Here is a 21,504-nt window from a genome sequence, read left to right as displayed (position 1 = left end):
AGATTGTGTTATTAAATGTAATTAAAACAGTGCGAGGTAGTATAATTTATTAATGTACAATTCGAGTATTACACTGTTATTATACAACTGGCGAAGTATCTTGAGATAAATCAAATGTATAAGTTATACGTATAGCAATGTAGTAAGTTTTAACATTTCTATTCACAGAATATAATCCTTTGAAATAAAATTCTTTTGTTATAATTTAAATTTAAAACAGGTAAACTAAATACAGTCTATGTTGAGATAATACTTTACAATTTGAGATTATTGTTTAAAAGGTTTCTGATAATGTGAAAGGAGCACAATGTGCCTATTCTATATCATTCTATGTTACATAAGTCCCTTCACAATGAACACAGATTACACAATAATAATTACTTAACGAAGACAATTTATTACAGCAGTCGTGAATTCTGTTGTAGAACTCTGTCCACCTAAATCTTTTGTTAATACTTTCCCATCGTTCAAGACTCTGTTCAGTGCATCTTTGATTTGTTCACTATAATGCTTTAAATTAACATGACGTAAAAGTTTCACAGCACACAGAAGCATGGCAGTAGGATTTGCAACATTTTTCCCAACAGCTTCTGAATATGTGTGTCTTGCACCCTATATTACAAATGAATTTTTGTTACGCTTTGTACAAATTTAATACAAACTTAAATATATTTTCATTCTAAACCCATTGATCTTACCGGTTCAAAGACAACACACTCAGGACTGTAACTGGCACCTGCAACTACACCTGCACCACCAACTAGTCCAGATGCAAGGTTATCTAAGATATTACCGTACAAATTTGGTAATACCATTACATCAAACTGGTGTGGATTAGACACCATTTGCATTGTACAATTATCCACAATCATTGTTTCAAATGTAATTCTACAATTATATTGGAAAGCATAATTATTATCCATTAATAATGTGCCATAAAATAAGAGAAAGATCTGTAGCTACCTAGGATACATCTTAGCAATTTCTTGACACGATTTTAAGAAGAGACCATCACCAAGTTTCATGATGTTGGCTTTGTGAACACAAGTAACTTTCTTACGATTATGTTTAACTGCATAATCAAATGCAAATTTTGCAATTCTTTGACTCTTAGTTGCTGTTACTATCTTCAAACATTCTACTACTCCCTTCACAGATTCATGCTCCAGTGCAGAGTATTCGCCCTCTGTTTGTTCTCTGATAATAATACAGTCCACATTTTTATGACGACACTTAACACCAGGTAGAGATTTTACATGCACAACATTTGAATATAGGTCTAGACTTTTACGCAGTTTCATGTTCAATGTTTGAAGCTCCCCTGTGAGAGAATGGTCTGGTGTTGCTAGAATACCCTATTAAAGTATGATTAGTATTCAACATGAGATGTTGAATATTATCAGAGACCAATATTTCCATTTGATCATTGAATATAATAAAAATACCTTCAAGCATACTCGATTCCTTGCAATACTATTGGAAACTTGTTCAAGTGGTGCACTTAATGTTGGGTTTACTTCAGAGAGGAAGTATGGTTCAAATTCAACTGGGACATTGCTAGCTTTAAAAACACTTTGAACAGAAACAACTAGTTCCGGTCCAACTCCATCTCCTGGTATAAGGGTACATTTTACCTTGCCTTCTGGTTCGACAGACTAAAAAAAACAGTTATATACATGCACAATGATCATTCTTAAAGGAAAGTTCAATACATACAGAATCCTGTTGACGTGCTACTCCTACATGTAAAGCTCTAACAGTTCCCTTTGGAGCAGTCTGTAAATGAAAATATTTTAAGCTTTATCTTGTGAATTTTAAAAATTAGGTCATTAAATTTAATAATTGTGTGAAACTATCATTTTTTTTTTTAAATGTATTATAATGAAATTATTTGCATCATATGAAACAGCTATATTTATAACGACAATACAGAGGAGAACGTAACGATTGAATAACACAATCAGCAAGGTTCGTTTCATTGATTTCATTCATTAAATTCTAAGGATCCTAGATGCTTTGATATAAATATTTTGCAATTATAAAATATAGTATCGATTTGTTCTATCGAATTTTCTTTATTGCCTGATAAAAAATGTTGTGTGCATCTTTAAGGGCAAAATTATTTTATATGCAATGTCCTTGTGATAATCATAGACACTTTGTTCGTACTCGTCTATTATTCAATGAAATGAATTACTGACTAAAATTGTACGGTATTTTTATCTAATGAAATATTAAAGGTTCTAATATTTATACAGAAATTTTTCGCTTCAATCGAATGTGCATTACCTGCGAAAATACCTTGCAGATGTTTCTCGCGAATAAAGCCATTTTTTCACAATGGACCCTACTGTCCGTCTCACTCTTGCACTTGCACACCAGTAACGTATCAAATTTGGAAACAATCAGAACACTCGTATAAATTGTCTTTCGTTAAAATTGTTTTTTAACTTAAATATCTTATTTAAAGGATATAAGTTAGGTACTACACAGGAAACTAAAATATTATTCAAAGTTATATAATATTCTCATTTTTTATTAATCATATTAATTTTAAATGTTTGTTAAATCATGGTGTTTATAGTGTACATTCATGAATACGGGCCTGCCAACGTCGATCGTTTTACTTCGTGCTTTTTGGTACACGGCGCTGAATATGCGTTGATGACGTTAAAGCTTAACGAACAGTGCTGCCACCGATTTTAAACAATTCCGCTAGTTCATTCAAGCTCTACCATTGCTTTCTTGTATTTTATGACTTTACCGTTTAAACTTTATGACCAATTAGAATTTTGCGTTCATAAATTTTACGTATATAAACAGTGGTGTGCAAATGTTTTCGCTCAGTTATCTTTTCAGCATGTAACTGCTTTAGAAAAGAAGCGCGAGGATGAAGTTTAGATAATATGAATTTGAAATATGATTAGAAGGAATAACTTTATTATAGGAAGAGAATTTAATTGTCATTTCAATACTAAATTTTAGCTGTGAAATGTGGTTATACAAAATTGTAGTGCAAACAAATTTTTTTATTCATTATTTCAATAGAACACAGTTTACGTGGATTATATCACATATTCTGGAGTACTCTTTATATTAATTAATGGAAAATTCTTTTAACCGTTTCAAATAAATCGCGCCTTCATGTCTGTACAAATACGTCAGACGTGTCTCAATCTCCTGTTGTCAGATTGAAGATCTTAAAATGTCTCAACCTATTTTCGATCACTCCAAAACTATGTGAAACCTGTATCAAGATTGAATTATTGTTTATTGAATATTTTTTAAGAATCTGTGGCTTTATAAATATATAAAATTCTAGTGGATTTTATTATGACCAGTTTACCGGCTTGGTCGTGTATAGAAATAGAAACAAGTGTAAAGGGGATAGAGGATAAATCATACAATCTATTTTTGTGAAATAGGACTTCATAAACAGCCCTTTCTGAATTTATAACAATTTATAGATAGATGTTGTTGTAAACACGATATAACAATTTTCGGTTGAAGTAACTTTAAACATTCAATTAAAATGACCGAGGAACCATTGCGTGAGTAATGCTTTGACTGACTATAAACATTCATTCGTTGTACATACCTTTTCATCATGGTGTACTCTGGCAAGAAAAAAATTATTGCAATGGATATTATTGCAAATCTTTATAGCTAGTTATAAATAAATCTTTAATACGTATTCTTAATAATATGTAGTGTCAAATGATCTTGAAAGTAAATCAAAAAAAGGTGACACATTGATGGGTGATGACAATGAAATTTGTTTATGAAATTAATTATTTAGATTATGTTAGCCTTTGAAAGAACGATAGCAAATACAAATATATTTTGTATCCATGGAACATACCTATATGATTTATATATTTCAGCGCAAGAGGTGACTAAGCATAGCTTTCGTCAGAAAGTATGGGATTACTTGATGAAGAACGAATTAGTAAATTTTCCTTTCACTATATACGATCGTATACCAAATTTTAAAGGTGCAGCAGAAGCAGCAATACGTTTGGCAGAGCTGGACGAGTTTAAAAAAGCAAAAATTATAAAGATAAATCCAGACAAGCCACAAGAACCTGTGAGATTTTTGGCCTTAGAAGCTAACAAGGAAATATTGGTTCCAAGTCCAAAGTTAAAATCTGGCTTGTTTCTTCATGTCACACCAGTTGCTGGTGCTACAAAAAACAAATTAAGAACGTGGTCCAAAATTCATGGCATGATGGAAGTTGGTAAACCACTTGGAGTGGAATCTAACATAAAGGTACATATTGTTTGTTATTCTAACAATGTCTTATCATCGTTTATGTTTGTTTTTATTACTTTGTACATTATTTTAATTTTTTTTTCTCAGATAGATCTTGTAGTGTTGGGATCTGTATGCATCAGTCGCGAAGGGTATAGACTCGGTAAAGGTAAAGGATTTGCAGATTTGGAATTTGCTATGATGATGCGGATGGGTGCAGTAACAGAAGACACTACAGTTATTACAACTGTGCACGATTCTCAAGTTTTTGATTGTCTTCCACCACAGTTGTTCAAAGAATACGATGTACCCATAGATATAATTGTTACACCCACTCAAACAATAATCGTAAATCCAAGATTAAAGAAACCTACCGGGATTATATGGCATATGCTTAGTGAAAGGAGACTGAAAACTATGCAGGTGTTACAGCAGCTGAAAGAGATGGACGAAAAGTATGTATTAATATATTCAATTGATACTGTATAGGCTGACTAATCTGCATAAATATATTGAATTGTTGTTTCTTTTTCAGAGATGGTAAGATAGTTAATTTGAAAGAGGAAGATTCTGATTTGGAAACACAGGAACTTTATAGGAGTCGCTCCAAGTACTCGAAAGGTGATTTTGGTGTTAACGATGGCCGTGAAGAAGGAGAGAAAGAGAAAATGGTAAAAACACATTACTCAAAAAGACGTACATATAGTAAAACTAAATCAGAAGGTGACAACAATTTACCTTCTAACGAAATGGAAGTAAGTACATAATAAAAAGAAATATTAATGCGTGGTTGTATACTTCTCATTCCTTATTATTTTAGGAGAAACTTGAGAATACTGATAAAATTGTACAGCAACGTTGTGAAAATCTGAGAACAAAATCGAAGCAGCAAATTGAATTTTCTTTAAAATTGTCGAACATTTCATCTGGCACAAGAATACGCGATTTAAAGAATGCTTTATCAGAGCGCGGAGTTAAACCAGATGAGATAACATGGCAAGGGTATCGTGGTGTTTGTTACCTTCATTTTAATAAGCTCAAGAAGAAAAATAGTTTGCCGGAACAACCGGTACAGATTGATTCTATAATGGCAAATTTGCAAGAGCTTCGTATCGGTGAGTCTACTGGAAAAAAGAACAATTTCGTAATAGTAAAGCCCGACAAACCAATATCCGTTTAAACGAGTATTGGAGTATATATTAGATGACGTACAATTATTTAAGGCAATACACGTTGTTTAAATAATTGTGTAATTTGCGTCGTTATTCGGCAGGTATTCTTTCATAGATAAGTTTCTTTTTTTTATCAAGACTGGTAACATTGCTGAATCAACAGCAAGTTGTTGATAACTTTTTTAAAGTACGCAAAGCTTTATAAGTAATTCATTGTGCATTCGTGTAGATACTAGTGCAAAGTAATGTAGTATCGGATTTTCCGCGTTCGCTTAGGCCTGCTTCGAGCGTAGGCCTAAACAAGATAACGCGCGCGGTCGGACTTGAGTTAAACTAAACATTTGGCGCCGATCGGTCCGCTAGCTTTCTCCAAACGGGGATAATAAAACGAGTATCCTTTACAGGGGGTCTTGCGCGACGACCGAGCGTGAGAATGCATGGGGATGAAAGGGAATACATGTGGTTCGGAGAAAGTGAAGAGTGTTTGGGAAAGACGAACGATTAGGATGGCCGAACGGGACCGAATGTCTGAAGTGAGAGAGACTGAGGATTGGAATGAAAGAGAATGAATGGGAATGACTATATAGAGCGCGAGAAGAACGTTAAGGGACACTATAAGACAGACACAGTATGAGACAGTATGACAAAGTATGACGACGGGAGTATGTCCGAAAAGTGTGTCGCGGACAGTATAGTATGACTGAAAAGACGATAAGACGAGACAATTGAAAGACGTACCAAGCGAACTAACCACCGACACTACATCTAACACTATTATCACTGTAATTCATAATAAATATACATATATCCATAAACCACGCACGAGTACAACAGTTATTTGGGGGCTCGTACGGGGATCAATCACTCAAAGATCTCTTCTCAAGTGATTTGAAGAGAGAAAAAACAACAGTAATTGTGTGTTTTGTATATAACAGGAACGTAAAGTAATCAGTTATTAAGCTATTTCGTTTTCAAACAATCTTTTTTAGTCTTTTTAGTCAGAGTATTATCGACTTCTTTCTGGAAAGGTTAACTTGCTTTATATTAATATCCAATTAAAATTTTTAATTAAATACTATCCAATACGAATTATATATGAATTTATGATCAGTTAACGAGCTTGCGACAATATTATATTTTTTATTATCTACTATGATCACGTAAAAAATCTTTAGTAAGGGTGAATGGATAATTTTTTTGCAAGACTTGTTACGTGAAGACCAAAGGGCCATATAAGATGCACATATGGCATTTAATAACGCTTATCCAACAATACAGACTGATGATAGTTTAGTAAATCGTTAAATAATATTCGTGGCATACGGGAATAAACCAATATTAGATATTATTTTTGTCGAAAAATATATTTGCAGAGTGTAGATAGAGATATATAAAATCTACTCTATTTTCATGCTGATGGTATCTATCGTTAACATTTTACTGTTGAAAGAAAGGTGTACAGTTGTGATTCGTGTGCTGACCGAGAAAGGCAATCTTTTTGTGATATTAACAACGCAATTTATCATTTTTATAGCATAAAGGTGGATGGTTACTACTTTAATCATCATTGTTGTTAGTGTTATTATTAATGCAGCTATTAATAAATATTGAACGCGGAAAACATTTTATAATTGTGTAATATTCTGTATCAATTGGTTAAATCTTTATTGCGTATTCATCTTTCATGAAATTGCTTTCAAGGGACGAATAAATCCAATCTTTTTATTAACAGGACGTGTACTGTCTTCTCTATGAAATTGTATCGAGGGCTGATTGTAAAATCGTCCACGCGATTGCACATCAGATTTGTTTTCGTCGTTTCTTTCGCTCGTTAAAGTTTCTTGAATCGAACCCATCGGCCGATAATTAAAAAAGTAATTATTTACTTCGATTTCCAAGAAGTTCGGTGAGAAGCTCGACGGGGATAATAAAATTACCTCGGATTTAATCGAATTCGCGGATAAACGTTTTAACGTAAACGTTTAGTCAACACTTTGTTCCTTCATCTTTATTCTATTTGCGCTATCGAAGAAATTACATATGCAAATTAGTTGCAAATTCGAACTTTTTTTGCGACGATTTTTTGTTGCCTAAGTTAATTTTCATAAGCGCGAAAGGATCGCGAAGAACGATTCACGACGCCTGTGAGTGGTAAATTACATTAATCTTGATTCTCGAATTCCACAGATGTCCATTTAACAAGATTTCCAGAGGGAAATTAAGATTCCTTTTTAAAAGGTCGATTATAATTCACGTGGTGAATATACTTACGTTTCGTGCGTTCTTTTAATTTACGAATTCCTCGATCGACTCCTTCGAAAGAAACAGGAAAAATCGACAAACCAGCCTTCTTTCACCCTCTCGCAGGCTCGTCTATGTCAGATCTTTGTTTACGCTGCTCTTTCGTAAATATTGATTATAACGATACGGAGTTTTGCGACAACGTTAACGTTGTTAGAGACGCGTCAGTATCTGTCGGTCGCAACTATGAAAATACACGTAGATCTCTGTTCGATTATTTTGGCCGATGAGGAGCTGTAGGATTTCCTTGTTTAAATGTTTACGAAGAAAATATTTGTGATTTCCGTGATTTCTAAATCGATTAGTTGCGCGGGAGGAGAGGAAAGATACTGGGATAGTCGAAATATTGAACTATGTAGTACATTTTGTGTTCCAACGGTTTTGTATACTTTTCGTAATCGTTTACAAAATTACATTGTTCTTGGTGTTTGTTTATTGTATTATTAAGAGTGCAATTCTTGATTCTGGATGCGTTTAACGATACCGTAGAACCTCCATTATCCAACCGTTCTACATTCCAAACGGAACATCTTCTCGTGCAAAATCCGCTTCCCTTATGGTAATCAAAATTAGCAACGTTTGGTACAATTTTACTTCGGTACGCGATAAAGGACTTGGTCAATTCTGGGATACGAAAAGAAGTCCACCGCGTTAAAAACTGGACGCAGTCGGGATATTAAGTTAGCAAAATCATTTCTTTTCTATGTATCTTTACACACGTAAAGGTTCCGTTGTGTTTCCTCAAATACAGAACCGCCAACGAGTGATGCTCTTCCATCCAAATTGACTGTTTGCCGATTCGTTTGGATAACGGAGGTTATCCAATCGCACGATGGCATATTTCGGGCAAGAACGTGCATCGAAAGTCAACGGATAACATATTAACATTATCGAACAATATTATCCGTTAAGAATAACGCCAGGAAATTGATCGTAACTGGCTAAGATTAAAATGTAAGATTCTTACGTTTCTATAAATTTCTGACTTCGAAGGTTCGTTTCCTCTTTCGATTTAAAAAAGTGACTGCGTCAACGTTACGCGCGTCGTATATTAACTTTCCTAGAAGAAAGTTAAGCGATACTTACGAACTGTTAAGTGACGAACAAGTCGTACAGAAAATTTCGAGTTTCCCTTGAAACCGCATGGTTTGCTCGATATCTCCAGGAGGAAGGAAGGCGAGATTGTAAGGGAAAGTTGTGTAAATAGATTAAGTTGAGTCGTGTAAATAGATTAAGAGCTCTCGTATTCGATATAATGATTTCTAAAGGTGCGTTCTATTTGGTCAAGTTTTCCTTTCCATTTAGTGCAAAAATAAAAAATACGTATTCTCTGCAGAGTCTGGAAGATGGGAGGAAAGAGAGTGTTGGTCCTGATAGAGGGAGGTACGAGTCAATTTTACAAGAACTTTTGTTAAAAGAGAAACAAAATTGTGAACCGAACAGAAACAGAAACAGAAACCGAAACCGAAACCGAAACCGAAACCGAAACCGAAACCACAACCGAAAGAAGACTCGTTTAAATCTATAATAAATATATGGTTACTCTACTCCTGCTGAAAGCACAAGTATCATATTGGCACGTAAGAGTCACGGAACTGAAAAGATCACCGTTTGGAAGAATTAAACAATCAGAAAAGCCAATAATTCCATGCTTAAAAGTGAACTCTCTGAATGCCGCTCCGCTGTAAAATAGAAGAAAACCACAGTGGGGCTGAGGGTGTTTATTTTCTCGACGTCTCGACGAGCATCCACTTTTCAACACGGGAAAAATCGTTCCGACGGAATTTACGACGTGGAGGGCTCCGGGCTCGCGTCGATGTAGTCGATGTCGGAGGACGTCGCGGTGCTCGCGCGCCTATCTTGCCTCGGTGAAGCGTTTATGCGCGTTTTGACGTTGGTCGTCGAGACGCTCAGCCGATTCCCGGTTCGTTGGGCCGGTTGCTGCTTCGTTCTGGAATCGAGAGATCCGAGCAACTCGTTGAAACGAGTCCGTTTCAACAACGTAACTTGGGGTTAACCCGTGCTCCGAATTACAATTTGAAATATCTTGAGTGAGTTTTTGCGGGAAAGATAACGGTAACACAATATAGTACGTAGTAGTACGTACGTACGTAATTGGAAGAGTTCGACTCACTTCAGCCTCTCTTCGGCACCCATCATGGCAGTGTTCAGTTCCTCTTCCCACTGTTTCTCTTTTCTCTCCCTCTCTTGCCTCTCCATCTCACGTTCCCGATTGTATACACGGTATTCCGGGATGAATGCCAATCTCCTGAGATCTACGCTCGGTCCGGCGCCTTCCGCCAGTCCAAGTGTATCATCCGGGGTTTGCTCGACTTTCAGCGATCTGCACGAACAATAAGAGGATTCGAGTGCTCCACCCCCTTTATTAAGTTGAAAATTCCTTGTACTTGACCATTTCCTTGATAAACATTAAAAATAAGTCGGCGGAGGAGAAGGGAGAGGAGGAGGAGGCGGTGGTGGTGACGGGGGCTACGATTTGGAGTGTTCCTCGAACGGGATCGGGTTTAAGTTGTAGGTAATGGTTCGTGGGTGTAATTCCTGAATATGGATTACTGTTAAAAATGAAAAGGATACGAGTTTCGAATTTAGGAATTTTGTCAATTTTGATCCTTTTGCTTCGAAATATAACGTAGAGAAATTCCCGAACGTGACTCGAAACGGAAACTGAAACCATCCAGTTTTGTTACCTTTGCTTTGCCAGACGTTTCTTCTTCTTGTGCAAGGGCTTCGTCTCGATGATCATCTCCTCGAGCTCGAATGTCGGATCGCAATTGAGATGATCCTTTGGTGGCGCAAACGCCGGCTTGATTTGCTTGTTCAACACTTTGTCGAAGTCGAGGTCTCTCATCACGCTCGCTTGCTTCAGTTCTTTTAACGTCGATACCCGCGCGCCTGGCGCCACGGTCAATAGTCGATCTAGAAGATCGAGCATCGCGAGACTCCATCCGGCAGGTGTCGATCTTTCCTCCTGGAGAAGACGTTTCCTTCATTCTCGTCTTTCTATGGTAATATTCGATATCCGACATTTTAACCACGATGCTGGTAAAATTGATCGCTAAGGGATACGGCTTACACTCGGAAGTTTCCATCGCAGTTGATAAGCACTCAAGGTTGCGTCGACGACCACCTTAAAACTCGAAGAACGTAAGAACGTAAGAACGTAAGAACGTAAATACGTTTCAAATTTTGTTTTTCTAACCATAGACGACCCGTTCACGGAAACCTCGATCGATATCAACTGTAAAAACCCTTCTACAAAGGTTTGAACGTTTTCATCGGTGTAAGAAGTTGTGTGTGCGTGTGCGCGTGTGCGTGTGTGTGCGTATGTGTGTGCGTGCGTGTGTACGTGTGCGTGTATACATGCGTACCTACACGGATGAAGAATATACGAGAGAATCGCGTGGAAAGAAATTGCGATGTACGCGAACGAGTACAACTTGATAGCTAACGAGGTGAAGATCGAAGAAAATATAAAAAGATTTTGTCGACAATTGTTTTACCTGTAGGATTCGTAAAGCTTCTCTGTGCGACGTAGTGGAGTGGAGAGAATAAGGTCGTTCTCCTGCAAGGGTTTCCCAAGCAAGAATTCCCAGGCTCCACCAGTCCACGGCGAAACCGTAACCAAGAACACCGTACTCTTCGCAGGAGCACATGTAAATCTCTGGAGCTGTACCAGAGAAGCATTAATAGAAACGAATGGCTGGAATATGTTTCGAATGTAAGTAAGTACGAAAGATACAACGTGCACCAACGATAAAGAAATTACAAGTATCCACACATGTATCGTATATACATATAGTATGTACACTTCTTCAACTTTTCTACTATTTCTATTCAAATATGGATCTGCCGGAAAGCTCGATCGTTTCGCATTATTAATTCGTTGAATTGCCAAATTTACCCCATACGGTAATAGTGTTTAGACACGTTTGTTTCGCGTAACGAATCGAAATTAATTATCGAAGAATACATAGCAGCTCGCTTCTTTTCACGACTTTAATGTATTAAGCATTTTCGAATTTTCGAGCTTCCAAAGATCGAGAAAGATTCCAAGAAAGATGAGAATATCGTATCTCGAAATCGAAGGATCGCAAGTATCTCGGATCGCAAAGTGATAGGTAAATGTATCTTCGATTTCTCTTGGTACAAGGAGTTTGCAGCTTTTTCCGTGTGTTCAATCTGAATAGCCGTTGTCTTTTATACTCGATTAACCGAAGCAGTGTCGCAACGAGCGTCCAATTAATTCGTTTACCTATGTACGGTTTTGTTCCTGACATCGATGTCGCTAATTCACCATTCTCCAGCACCGTCGCGATGTTGAAATCCGTCACGTGCGCGTGTCCTATGCAGAACATAATCCTCGTTACGCAATTTGCACGTATTTATAGGGAACATTGTGCTCTTGTACAACTACGAACGAATTCTATCGGGCGTTCTACGATGACACGAAATTATTTAACCGTCAGCTGTCGGCCGGCACCGATCAACATCTGTCGAACGATGTAAACGAAGTACGAAGATACATATGTATATCATCCGCACAGCTTCGATCAACCTCAAGCATCGAATATCCCATTATCCTTTCGAGGCCGAATCTGTCGATAGAATTTTAAACTGCAACGCAGATGTTCCAGTTTCATCGTTAGAGTACGAAGAAGTAGAATAAAGTTGAAAGGGAAACGAGCAGAAGTCTGGTTCGATAAAAGAAGATACGATTTACCGGTAATTTAGGAAATTTCTATCATCGACCACCTTATTCCTAAAGTAAGAAGCTCTTTCGATCGCTCGTGAACAAAGTTTGTCGAATCGTTTACGCTGATCGGCACACAGCGTAACATGGTCTACGTTAAAGTTCGATGTTTATCGGTCCCGGATCGAATATACCTCTTCCAATTCCGTGTTCGTGTCGAATGTTTTTGCAACGGTTGCAATGTTCAAACGTTTGTTTACTGCACCGAGAAAATGAAGTCTTCCGATGGAACGAGCTCAAAGGCTCTCCTCAATTTCTAGGGAATTGTTGAAAAGGCTGGATCGTGTGCTTTCCATTGACCGATGAAAGGTTTAAAAAGCAGAAGCTTTGTGTTGTATGCGTAGGAAACTCTCTACGAACAATGGGGGTCGTTCCGTGCGAGATGAAACGCGAGAGCAGCCGTCAAGTGACATCGGCCCCCGTAATTTTAAATGATGCAGAAGCAATCCCGAGGTTTAAACAGCTGTCGGCTAAGTGCGGCAGGAAATTAGGGTTACCCTTTCATTGGGGATCTACATCTGGTGTAATACTTTCTCCAACCCTCTCCCTTCTTTCGTTTCGCTTTCAAATCCATTCCTCCGTGACTAGACGTTCCTTTGGAATTCCTTTTACGAATATACACATCGACGTTTTCATTTCCATACGGCTTTGATAAAAGTTTCCTCTTTGGTGCTGGATAACGGTTGAGCTTGAAATCAATAACTCTCTCACCTTTCAATCTGTTGTCTTGAATTTCTGAAAAATTTATTCGCGGAGAAGACTCTTGAAAAGCGTTTAGGTTCGTTCGGTCGCGCTCGATCGCGCTCTATCTTCGTCTATTGCTCGTCTTCGTTTATTTTTTAACAATAAAGCCGATCATCGAGCTTATAAGAACCTTTACGAACAGCTACTTACAAATACATTGATAAAAGTGACGTTACATTTTTTAATACTACCATGCTGGGTGTGCATATTTTATTATTTATCGTATCCGATATATTTGTTTAGATTAGTCAATGTTCGAAAATTATTCGTGTATACGGAAGCTTGAAAACTGAACTAAAAATGAATGGTATGCGCCGTATATCGGTACGATGGTACGTCACGCGGTGAAGGGGTTGACTCAAGAGCCAGACGCGATTCAAGAGGATCGTGTTAGAGGGTGAAAGGTGAAATTTCACTGGTCTCCGGGTGTCTCAGGGTCGAATGAAAACCGTAAAATTATTTATAGGCCGAGTCAGTGTCGACTCGTTGTCCGTGCGAGGAAAGAGAGAGGAAAATTACCGGATCTGCGGCATGCTACGTCACCGGCATATAATGCGGTCCTCCATTGTAGCCGTTCTTTGACCTTTGATGAACCTACAAAAGCAGTTCTCTTCGAGATCTGCGAATATGTTCGAAACAAGGATTGCAATTTACTCGTGCAAGAAATCGAGAAAGCTTTAGTATTCTATGCTTTAATTTCGTGCAACGCTCTCGTCAGCTTTTACGGTATGCTAGTACGACGTGGTCTTGACAGCAAAGCAAACTGTGGGCCTGGCTTGAGAGCGTTTGACATAAATTTCTGCGCTTTCGAAACAACGAAGGCTATTTATTATAGTAGTAATATTTTTACCGAATGCTTCAAATTCTCGTTCCTTCGTGTATGTATTATATTTTTATACCGTTACACCGCTCTGGATCATTCGTTCTCATCATTAAGATTACTAGATTACATTCACAAACAATGAGAGTGATATCATCTACGAACGATTAAGCAAATCAATTTATGTTCCGACTTCATTGTCTCTTTCACCAACGAAAATGAGTTCCTCGTTTCATCGCAATCCGCTAGCGGTTAATGGTCCACGGGGTACATACGAATTACACATAAGAACAGATTTCTGCGGTTTATACACGTAGTAAGGAATCTTCAGCCCGAGTAGCGTTATTTATAGTCTCGAAGTGGAACAAGCGTATCGTAATTCACGTTACCCGCAGAATATGCCTTGCGCTTAGTCCACGGACTAAGTGCTCGTATCCGTGTTTGAACAATAATTAAACAATACACGCCGATTCTTCGATAGTTTCGAAATTTCGTCCAACTTAGAGCTCGTCTCTGACTCGATCATTGGCTCGATCGAGAGCCCGAATTCATCGAGTACGTAGCTGGTTAACTTTCCAAAACTGCTCAATTGTTAGCGACTGTTTCGAAAAAATGAATCGCGTTTCGTCGATTGAATTCGAACGTTACGATCTAACAATTATTTATCGCGTCTAATCTTGCAAACGTCTGTACCGTCGGAAGTTGAATGTTTTCTGTAATTTCTTCGACATCGTTGCGGCGACTTGGTCGCATCCGCGTTGATGTTTCACGGGACGAACGGTGAAATTACGCGGCTGCATCGAGCTCGGTGACCGGAAGTAACTGCAATTTCACGTCCTCTTCGAAATTTTCTCGATGAGTTGCTGGGTACTCTGGGATGGCTCTGTTCGTTGACAGTGGTTCCAAAATTTGCCACGCATGGTCGTGTTCGCTAGATTTTTACAGCAATCGTGAACGTCGCGCGAATAGATTATTGTTCAACCGGAAATATAATGTTGCCTCGGTACGTGGTTTTTCGAGACCGTCGGGTTCGCTTGCTTTACGATTAGCACGAGGAGAACGAAAAAGAAGAAAAAGAAGAAGAAGAAGAAGAAGAAGAAGAAGCAGAAGCAGCAGCAGAAGAAGACGAAGACGAATAAAAGTCTCGTTGCAAGCTTTTCCTTTCACGGTTTCGTAACGGGAACCGTAATGCTCGTAAATCGATTAGACTCCCGGTTTTCCGCCTTTTGCTATTCGTCGTTATAAACGATATTCTTGAGAGAACGAGGGACCGGTATTCTCCGTTGACGAAGGGAGGGCTTTCGGAATAAATTCTCGGATTATCGCGTGCACCTTGATGAGACGGAATAACTTTTTACTTCTCAATCTGTCAGGCGAGTCGTTTCAATGCACGAAGGAAAGCGTGGCCACGTACCTTCCTCGTCCAAGAGGATGTTGTCGGGCTTTATATCTCGGTGAACGATTTTGTGACTTTGCAGATAATCGAGGGCCAGCGCGATCTCCGCAACGAAAAGTACGACGCTCTTCTCCGTAAAGACGACCTCTTGTTGTATGTGATACCTCAAATCGCCTCCAAGAAGCAAGTCGGATACCATGAACAGGTCTTCCTCGTCTGAAAACGAACAGTAGTCTCTCGAAAGAACATTTATTTCCTGGTACATCGTAAAAATTTTACTAATTAGAGCTCGGTAAATCCGAGTATTCGATGTAATTTTATTTTTTACGGATAAATAGAGTCGAACGGTATCGAGACATTTAGCGTTTCGAACAAAGGGAAGTACCGGGCATCGAAATGAAATTACGCGGTTAATCGAGCGAGCGGAGAAAACGAGCGGAAAATCGTCGAAGAAGCCGCGGAAGAAGAGTCCGAGTTGGTCGAATTAACGTTCGTGACAATCGTCATGGAGAATCGATAATGACGACGACGACGGACGACGACGACGACGACGACGACGACGACGACGACGACGACGACGACGAAAAGACGGAAAGACGTTAATCGGATCGGTCCTTATCCGGTTCACGGAATTTACGAACGCGCATAGAAGAACGATCGGCTTACCTTGGAAGCTGAACCACAGATTCACTAAGCAGGGATGTTCGAGTTGAGAGAGGATCTCCACTTCTCGTGCGACATTCTTCAGCGCACCCCTTTCGGCGCACTCCCCCTTGTGGACATATTTCATCGCGTACATGTTCCCGGTGCGATCACGCTTCTGCACTATGCATACCTATTAAGATATAATTAATTACTCGTTACCGGATAAGGGATGAATTATGAGTAGCTGTTGCCAACAGGGGTAATTAACCGTTGTTCGGAAATGAAGCTCGCGCGACAACTGAACGTTTACGCAGGAGTACAGCGCAATTTCGTGGTAATGAAATATGAACACTTTCAGATTTGAATTTGACTCGTTCACGAGTGACGAAGGAGTGAATTCTTAAGGTAGCTCCAATTGGTGAAAGTAATTATTAGCCATCCGAAGTATAGTTCACGACACTGGAATATAATGCAATTTAAAAATAATATAACGTGAAAATTTTCAGGTATCGGTTTAGGTGGTAAATGGTTGAGAGAGGGACTGAATTATGCAAGAGTCAGCGGGGATAATTGGCTATTGTCCAAGGAACGTGTACGGGAGAATTTTGAAATTCAAATTTGGCTCGTTAGCGCTTAGTGGATGATTTACGAAAGTGGTTGTAAGCGCGACATAGGAATCTAATGAAACTGGGAATAAAATCTGAAGAAAATTTTTCATTCCGTACATGAATCTATACGAGGTTGATTATGAGATTGATTTTCACTTTACAAAGGTACTGGTCGCTTGGGGATTATTTCAAATAATAGATGCTATCGAGCATCCGAAAAATGTAATTACACGCTTCAAAAAGTTTGAAATAGAAATTTCGTACATCTATGAATTAGAAATCAAGTCCGAAAATTAGTCGAAAATTAGGCGAATATTAAGCGAAAATTAGGCGAAAATTAGGCGAAAATCAGACGACTTCGCAAAGGTTATCATTTGATCGAGTAATAATCGACTTTCCATTAATTCTTCGATTACTACGCATATTTCGGTATTATTATTTCCGATATTATATATTCGGATTAACCCGATTCCAATTCGATTCCAACTCGATTTCAACTCGTTTACCAAACGAAACGATTTAAAATTGCAAATTTTACGACCATTACGACCAGTTTAATCGATGGGAAACCCCCAGAGTTAATGTTCTTCTGTCGGTAATTAAAAAAAAGAAACGAAAGAAGCGGATTCTACGATATTATAAATTTATGAAAAACTTCAAACAGTAGTAGTATTAAAGTGTCAAAAGAAAACAGGAAATTTAATAACAATAACGTTCAGATAATACGTAAAGATTATACCGTACCTTGCCAAAGCTTCCTTTTCCAATAGCGCGAAGGATTTGAAAGTGATCGAAGTTCACTGGAATAAGAAACAGTGGAAGAGAGTTGATAAAAGATCGTCCGTTTGAGCAACTAATCGAGAAATTTTCAACGCATTCGTTGTCATGTTTGTTCGTTTATAAAGGAGATTTAAGTTTTTATTCGCACAGTCGCATTTTTATTCTCGGATGTTCTAAATTTCTCTGCTTTGAAATTTTAATCGAAAATAGCGTTTCGCGGTAAAATTGAACAAAGTTACAGGGAACGTCCAATGTAGGCCCTAAAGTTTTGTAAAATCTGTTCGACGTTGAACGTGTTATCGTGTTCGTTGAAATTTCAGTTTCTCGATACCGGAAACAATCGAACGTTTTTGGGGCAGACGGAGGATCGAGCGCAAAGTCCGCGATTGTCTTTCACAAAGGAGCAATTAACGGAAAACTTAGACACGCTCGCACGAACTCGCTGATTAGGTAAACGAGGGAACCGCGGCCGATAAAGTTTATCGTCGCTGCTTCTAAAATCGGTTCGTCGCATCCTGTCATCCAACGTTCTTCGACTAAATCTGAGATTGCCGAAATTTCAAGCAGTTCCGTATTTCGGAAACACGTGTCCGCGATTGATCGCTCGTCGCCGATCCTGAACACCCGACACACCACCAGACCCAATTAGCGAAAACGGTTTTTACGTTCTTGAAACAACTTGGAAACCTTTTCGAACGCTTAAGAGAACAGTTGTTTTCACCGAGAAAGTTGAAAACGTTCACGAAGAAATTGTCAATTTTATTCGTAACGAACAAGCTCAGCCGATCTGCGCTGACCTACGCTCAATTTTCTTCCACCCGAGTTGGAGCATGAGATATATAGTAGTATCTCCGCCTACTGCAACGTTCACTGTTTCGCGTAAGAGCCGAGGTGTGTAACGAATGCATATCGTGTTTGAGAAAATTCTGATAACCATTTGTTAAAGATTCCATTGGTCGTAGCCAAGGACGTTTCTCTCGAACGACTCGAACGAGTTTTTTTTCTAACCAGAGTCTCCGCAAAGCAACTTCTCGAAGCTTTCGCACTTTCGGATTCTTGACATCGATAAAATAGCAAAGACGTCTCCGCTAGGTCTGAGAAAGTTCTTGAGCACAATTCTACCTTAGGTCCCTCGGAAATGGTCGCGGCATTTACCTTGAAAGTTTACGCGTCGTTGGCAAAAGGCAAGTATACCGACGTCTACTCACCTTCTTCTCCAGGAGTGGGGGCGTTTCGCGTCGACTGGCTGGCACCCATTTTCCCTCAATGGATTTCGATACGTGACGCGAGAGGCGGCGGTGGCCGATGTATACTTTTGTCGAACACGAGGTAAGACAGCCACTCGAAAATTTCATGCTTCCACCCCCTCGGGGCTCGGTTATTCATCGGATCGACCCTTTTTCCACCGACGACTGCACCCTTGTTCACCCCGTTTCGTGCTCGAGCCACTTAATCTTGTTTTCTTTTCTCTGTATTCCCCCAGAGTCCGAGAACTCTGGTTGTCATTAGATCTCCATCCGAAGGCTGCTTCTTCGAGCAGAATTCCTTACGTGTCGCTCGGTTTTGCCCTTTCGGCTCCCTGAAATTGTTTACCTTTTGGTCGATGATGTCACTAATTTTTTTATTAGGCTGGTTCCTTTCGATTTCGGCGTTCGAGTTTCATCATCTCGCGAAACCTCCGAAATTTTCGAGCCTTTTTCCACTCTTGTGCTTTCCATCCCCTCGCCGTTCGTTTCGATCTTCTAGTTATCTGCCCCAATTTGCCATCAACGTCTTAAATTCCTTTTCCTCCGATGTCCTCGAGCTTGGATTTCTCGCCATAGTTTGTCACAGTCCTTTCGGTCTTTCGAACTAGGTACTTCCACAGCTTTTGCAATGGTTTCCCGTTAGATTTTTATCGTTTCTCTCACATTGAATGTTTCTCTTTCCTTCAGCGAGTTCCCTCTACCGGGACGGAAGTTCTCCGAGAAACGAATTTTCGTTCGTTGGTCGATCGATCTCGCTCTCCCGGTTTCAACTGTCGGATTAATTACTGCCCCACGTCGATTCGCGCATTAATTAATACCGGCCTTGTGCTGATTCGCGGAATAACAGGGAATGGAAGAACGGCTGCTCGTCGCCGATGTTGAGACACGGTTGCCGGTGCTCACGGTTCGCCTGCAACGGAGCAGAAATTGATCAGTGGCTGAAGAGATCGTTCAGAATTAACTAATCGGCTAATTGATCGTCGAGCAAGTTTCACGAGGTGGAAATCGTGACTTTGTTCGAAGAGAAACGCGTCGCTGTTCGGGATCGATAGGGACCGGGACCGCTGTAAATTAAATTTTTCCCTTATTTCGTTCGCGGTTAAAAGCATAATCTACAGAATATTTTCTTAGCCCTATTCGAGTGTTCGATACGTTCAGGGAACGATGAAAATAAATTCGTTTAGTTCCTCCCCCCATGTGAATGAAAAATACCCATCTTCCAAGTACCATTTGTTATCATCTTAAGCGAACCGCAATCGTGCTCTCGCTGTAACGACATTGCGCGGTCGATGCAATCTTTTTGCTTGTCTGTTTCTTCCATCGAGATTAATATGTAATCGTGTTTCTCGAAGATCCGTATTCATTGTATCGAGAAAAGAGGATTTATCGATCGCCGTGTATTACAGCCGAGTGTCGTCTCGATACGTTACGCGCACGCAGGCGTTATTTGTGTTTTTTGCCGCGATAAATCGGACGCGTGATCGATGAAGCAAGGGACAAAGGGAGACGCGTTATGATTTCTCGTCACGACGAACGATATCGGAGAAATGCGATCGTAAACTCACGAACACACTGGAAGTGTGCAGTTTTATTCGTACCGGGCAAGGCACGCGAAGCATGGATCAGCGAATATCCCGAAAAGTATCGATCGTTTCTAAATATATACATACGCACTATTAGCCAAAGTTGAAGCATCGTTCAATGTTTTCCCCCTTCGTGGAATCTACGGATTTCTTTTATCAACTATTAAACATACGGACGTGAAAATTTACATACACACGTACACACGTACGTATGTTCACTTTCAATTTGAGCTACGTTTCGCGCGCGGACTACCGAATTTATATCTAATTCGGTGTATATAGTATTCCGGTGTATATTTCGGTCTAATCGTGTATCCAATGTATTTTTAAGTGTATTAATCGTTATTACCGTTGCATTCGTACCACGTGTATTATCATTTACAGTTGATAGATGTTTGGTTTCAATTTACCCGCGTTAATACGCGCCATTATTGTTTCTGCGCATTAACATCTATCGTTATTACTTCGTCTCGTTTCGCGTTTTCCATTAAAATATTTTCGACTCTTTCCCACGGGCGTTATCATCCTTCCGTTAGGGTGATAATTGATCGTTGATGTTCAAACTCCGAAGTGCTTCGTGGCGGCAACGTATCTTTCGAGTTTTCGCTATGGAAAATATTAAATTCGTCGTTAAATATAGGTAAATATTTACAGCTCGGCTGCACGAGATCGGGGATACAGTTCACGCATTTGTTTATTTAATTTTGAAAAGTCGATCGTTAAAACCACAAAGGGAATCGGAGTTTCCAACTCCGCGTGTTTTATTTGTCTTTTTTAAAGCTGAATACGGAATCAATGTTTGAACGTCCGTTTATACTATAAAATTGTATACCTATTTACGTTTCTTTTGTACCGATATTAAACCGAACTTGCTCTTTAATCGTCCGTATTTATCGTTTCGTATAATATAATACAATATGAACATTAAATATATAATGTGTTCCGTTCCAGTTCTAACAGAAATATTATGCGAAAGATCGTTGCCCCGTCGTTGTTCGTCACAACGTAGATACTAAAATGCGGAACAGGGTTTAACGATTGAACGATTAAACGTACTTTGTAACGTCGCGAATAGAAAGAAGAAAAAAAGAGAAATCGATTTCGCATCCTATTCTAATTAACGTGCTACGAAGTTAAAAGACAGCTTTACGTTATCGGACAGTCGCAACGCTCTTCGATGGTTCT

General features: G+C 39.1%; 4 protein-coding genes across 10 annotated transcripts in view; 2 read left to right on the top strand and 2 right to left on the bottom strand.

The window, feature by feature from the left end:
- Positions 1-30: 30 nt before the first annotated feature.
- Idh3b (isocitrate dehydrogenase [NAD] subunit beta, mitochondrial) lies at positions 31-2,404 on the bottom strand. The gene is made up of 6 exons (XM_076321497.1): positions 2,290-2,404; positions 1,717-1,776; positions 1,446-1,655; positions 964-1,355; positions 699-888; positions 31-612 (listed from the first exon to the last, which is right to left on the bottom strand). The coding sequence occupies exons 1-6, from the start codon at positions 2,329-2,331 to the stop codon at positions 382-384; spliced, it is 1,125 nt and encodes a 374-aa protein (XP_076177612.1). The 5' UTR covers positions 2,332-2,404; the 3' UTR covers positions 31-381.
- A 436-nt stretch (positions 2,405-2,840) lies between these two features.
- On the top strand, positions 2,841-11,389 carry Lost (methenyltetrahydrofolate synthase domain-containing protein lost). 4 transcript variants are annotated; one of them, XM_076322725.1, is made up of 6 exons: positions 2,841-3,551; positions 3,885-4,270; positions 4,361-4,707; positions 4,788-5,007; positions 5,073-5,367; positions 11,253-11,389. In XM_076322725.1, exons 1-6 carry the CDS (start codon positions 3,533-3,535, stop codon positions 11,279-11,281), a joined length of 1,296 nt encoding a protein of 431 aa, XP_076178840.1. In that variant the 5' UTR covers positions 2,841-3,532; the 3' UTR covers positions 11,282-11,389. The 4 variants fall into 4 exon arrangements, with proteins under 4 accessions (XP_076178840.1, XP_076178839.1, XP_076178841.1 ...); XM_076322724.1 differs by lacking the exon at positions 11,253-11,389 and adding an exon at positions 9,062-9,222; XM_076322726.1 differs by lacking the exon at positions 11,253-11,389 and adding an exon at positions 5,526-6,242 and having other exon boundaries at positions 2,842-3,551.
- LOC143152492 (serine/threonine-protein kinase 32A) lies at positions 8,070-19,506 on the bottom strand. Of its 4 annotated transcripts, none has more exons than XM_076322718.1 (10): positions 18,698-19,506; positions 17,454-17,509; positions 16,123-16,291; positions 15,475-15,672; positions 11,999-12,088; positions 11,247-11,413; positions 10,820-10,873; positions 10,434-10,714; positions 9,860-10,069; positions 8,070-9,676 (listed from the first exon to the last, which is right to left on the bottom strand). In XM_076322718.1, the coding sequence occupies exons 1-10, from the start codon at positions 18,744-18,746 to the stop codon at positions 9,511-9,513; spliced, it is 1,440 nt and encodes a 479-aa protein (XP_076178833.1). In that variant the 5' UTR covers positions 18,747-19,506; the 3' UTR covers positions 8,070-9,510. The 4 variants fall into 4 exon arrangements, with proteins under 4 accessions (XP_076178833.1, XP_076178834.1, XP_076178835.1 ...); XM_076322720.1 differs by having other exon boundaries at positions 9,542-9,676; positions 9,833-10,069; XM_076322721.1 differs by having other exon boundaries at positions 9,556-9,676; positions 9,837-10,069.
- Positions 11,342-21,504, top strand: part of LOC143152496 (protein Star) — a 26,572-nt gene continuing 16,409 nt past the window's right edge. Inside the window, exon 1 of the mRNA XM_076322728.1 lies at positions 11,342-11,464. Within this exon, the coding sequence (XP_076178843.1) occupies positions 11,454-11,464 (11 nt within the window). The 5' untranslated portion in view covers positions 11,342-11,453. The remainder of the gene's footprint in view (positions 11,465-21,504) is intronic.

Source organism: Ptiloglossa arizonensis, chromosome 10, assembly GCF_051014685.1.
Source record: "Ptiloglossa arizonensis isolate GNS036 chromosome 10, iyPtiAriz1_principal, whole genome shotgun sequence".
NCBI lineage: Eukaryota > Metazoa > Arthropoda > Insecta > Hymenoptera > Colletidae > Ptiloglossa > Ptiloglossa arizonensis.
Note: the sequence above shows the minus strand (reverse complement) of the source record. Positions and strands in the feature narration are given on the sequence as shown.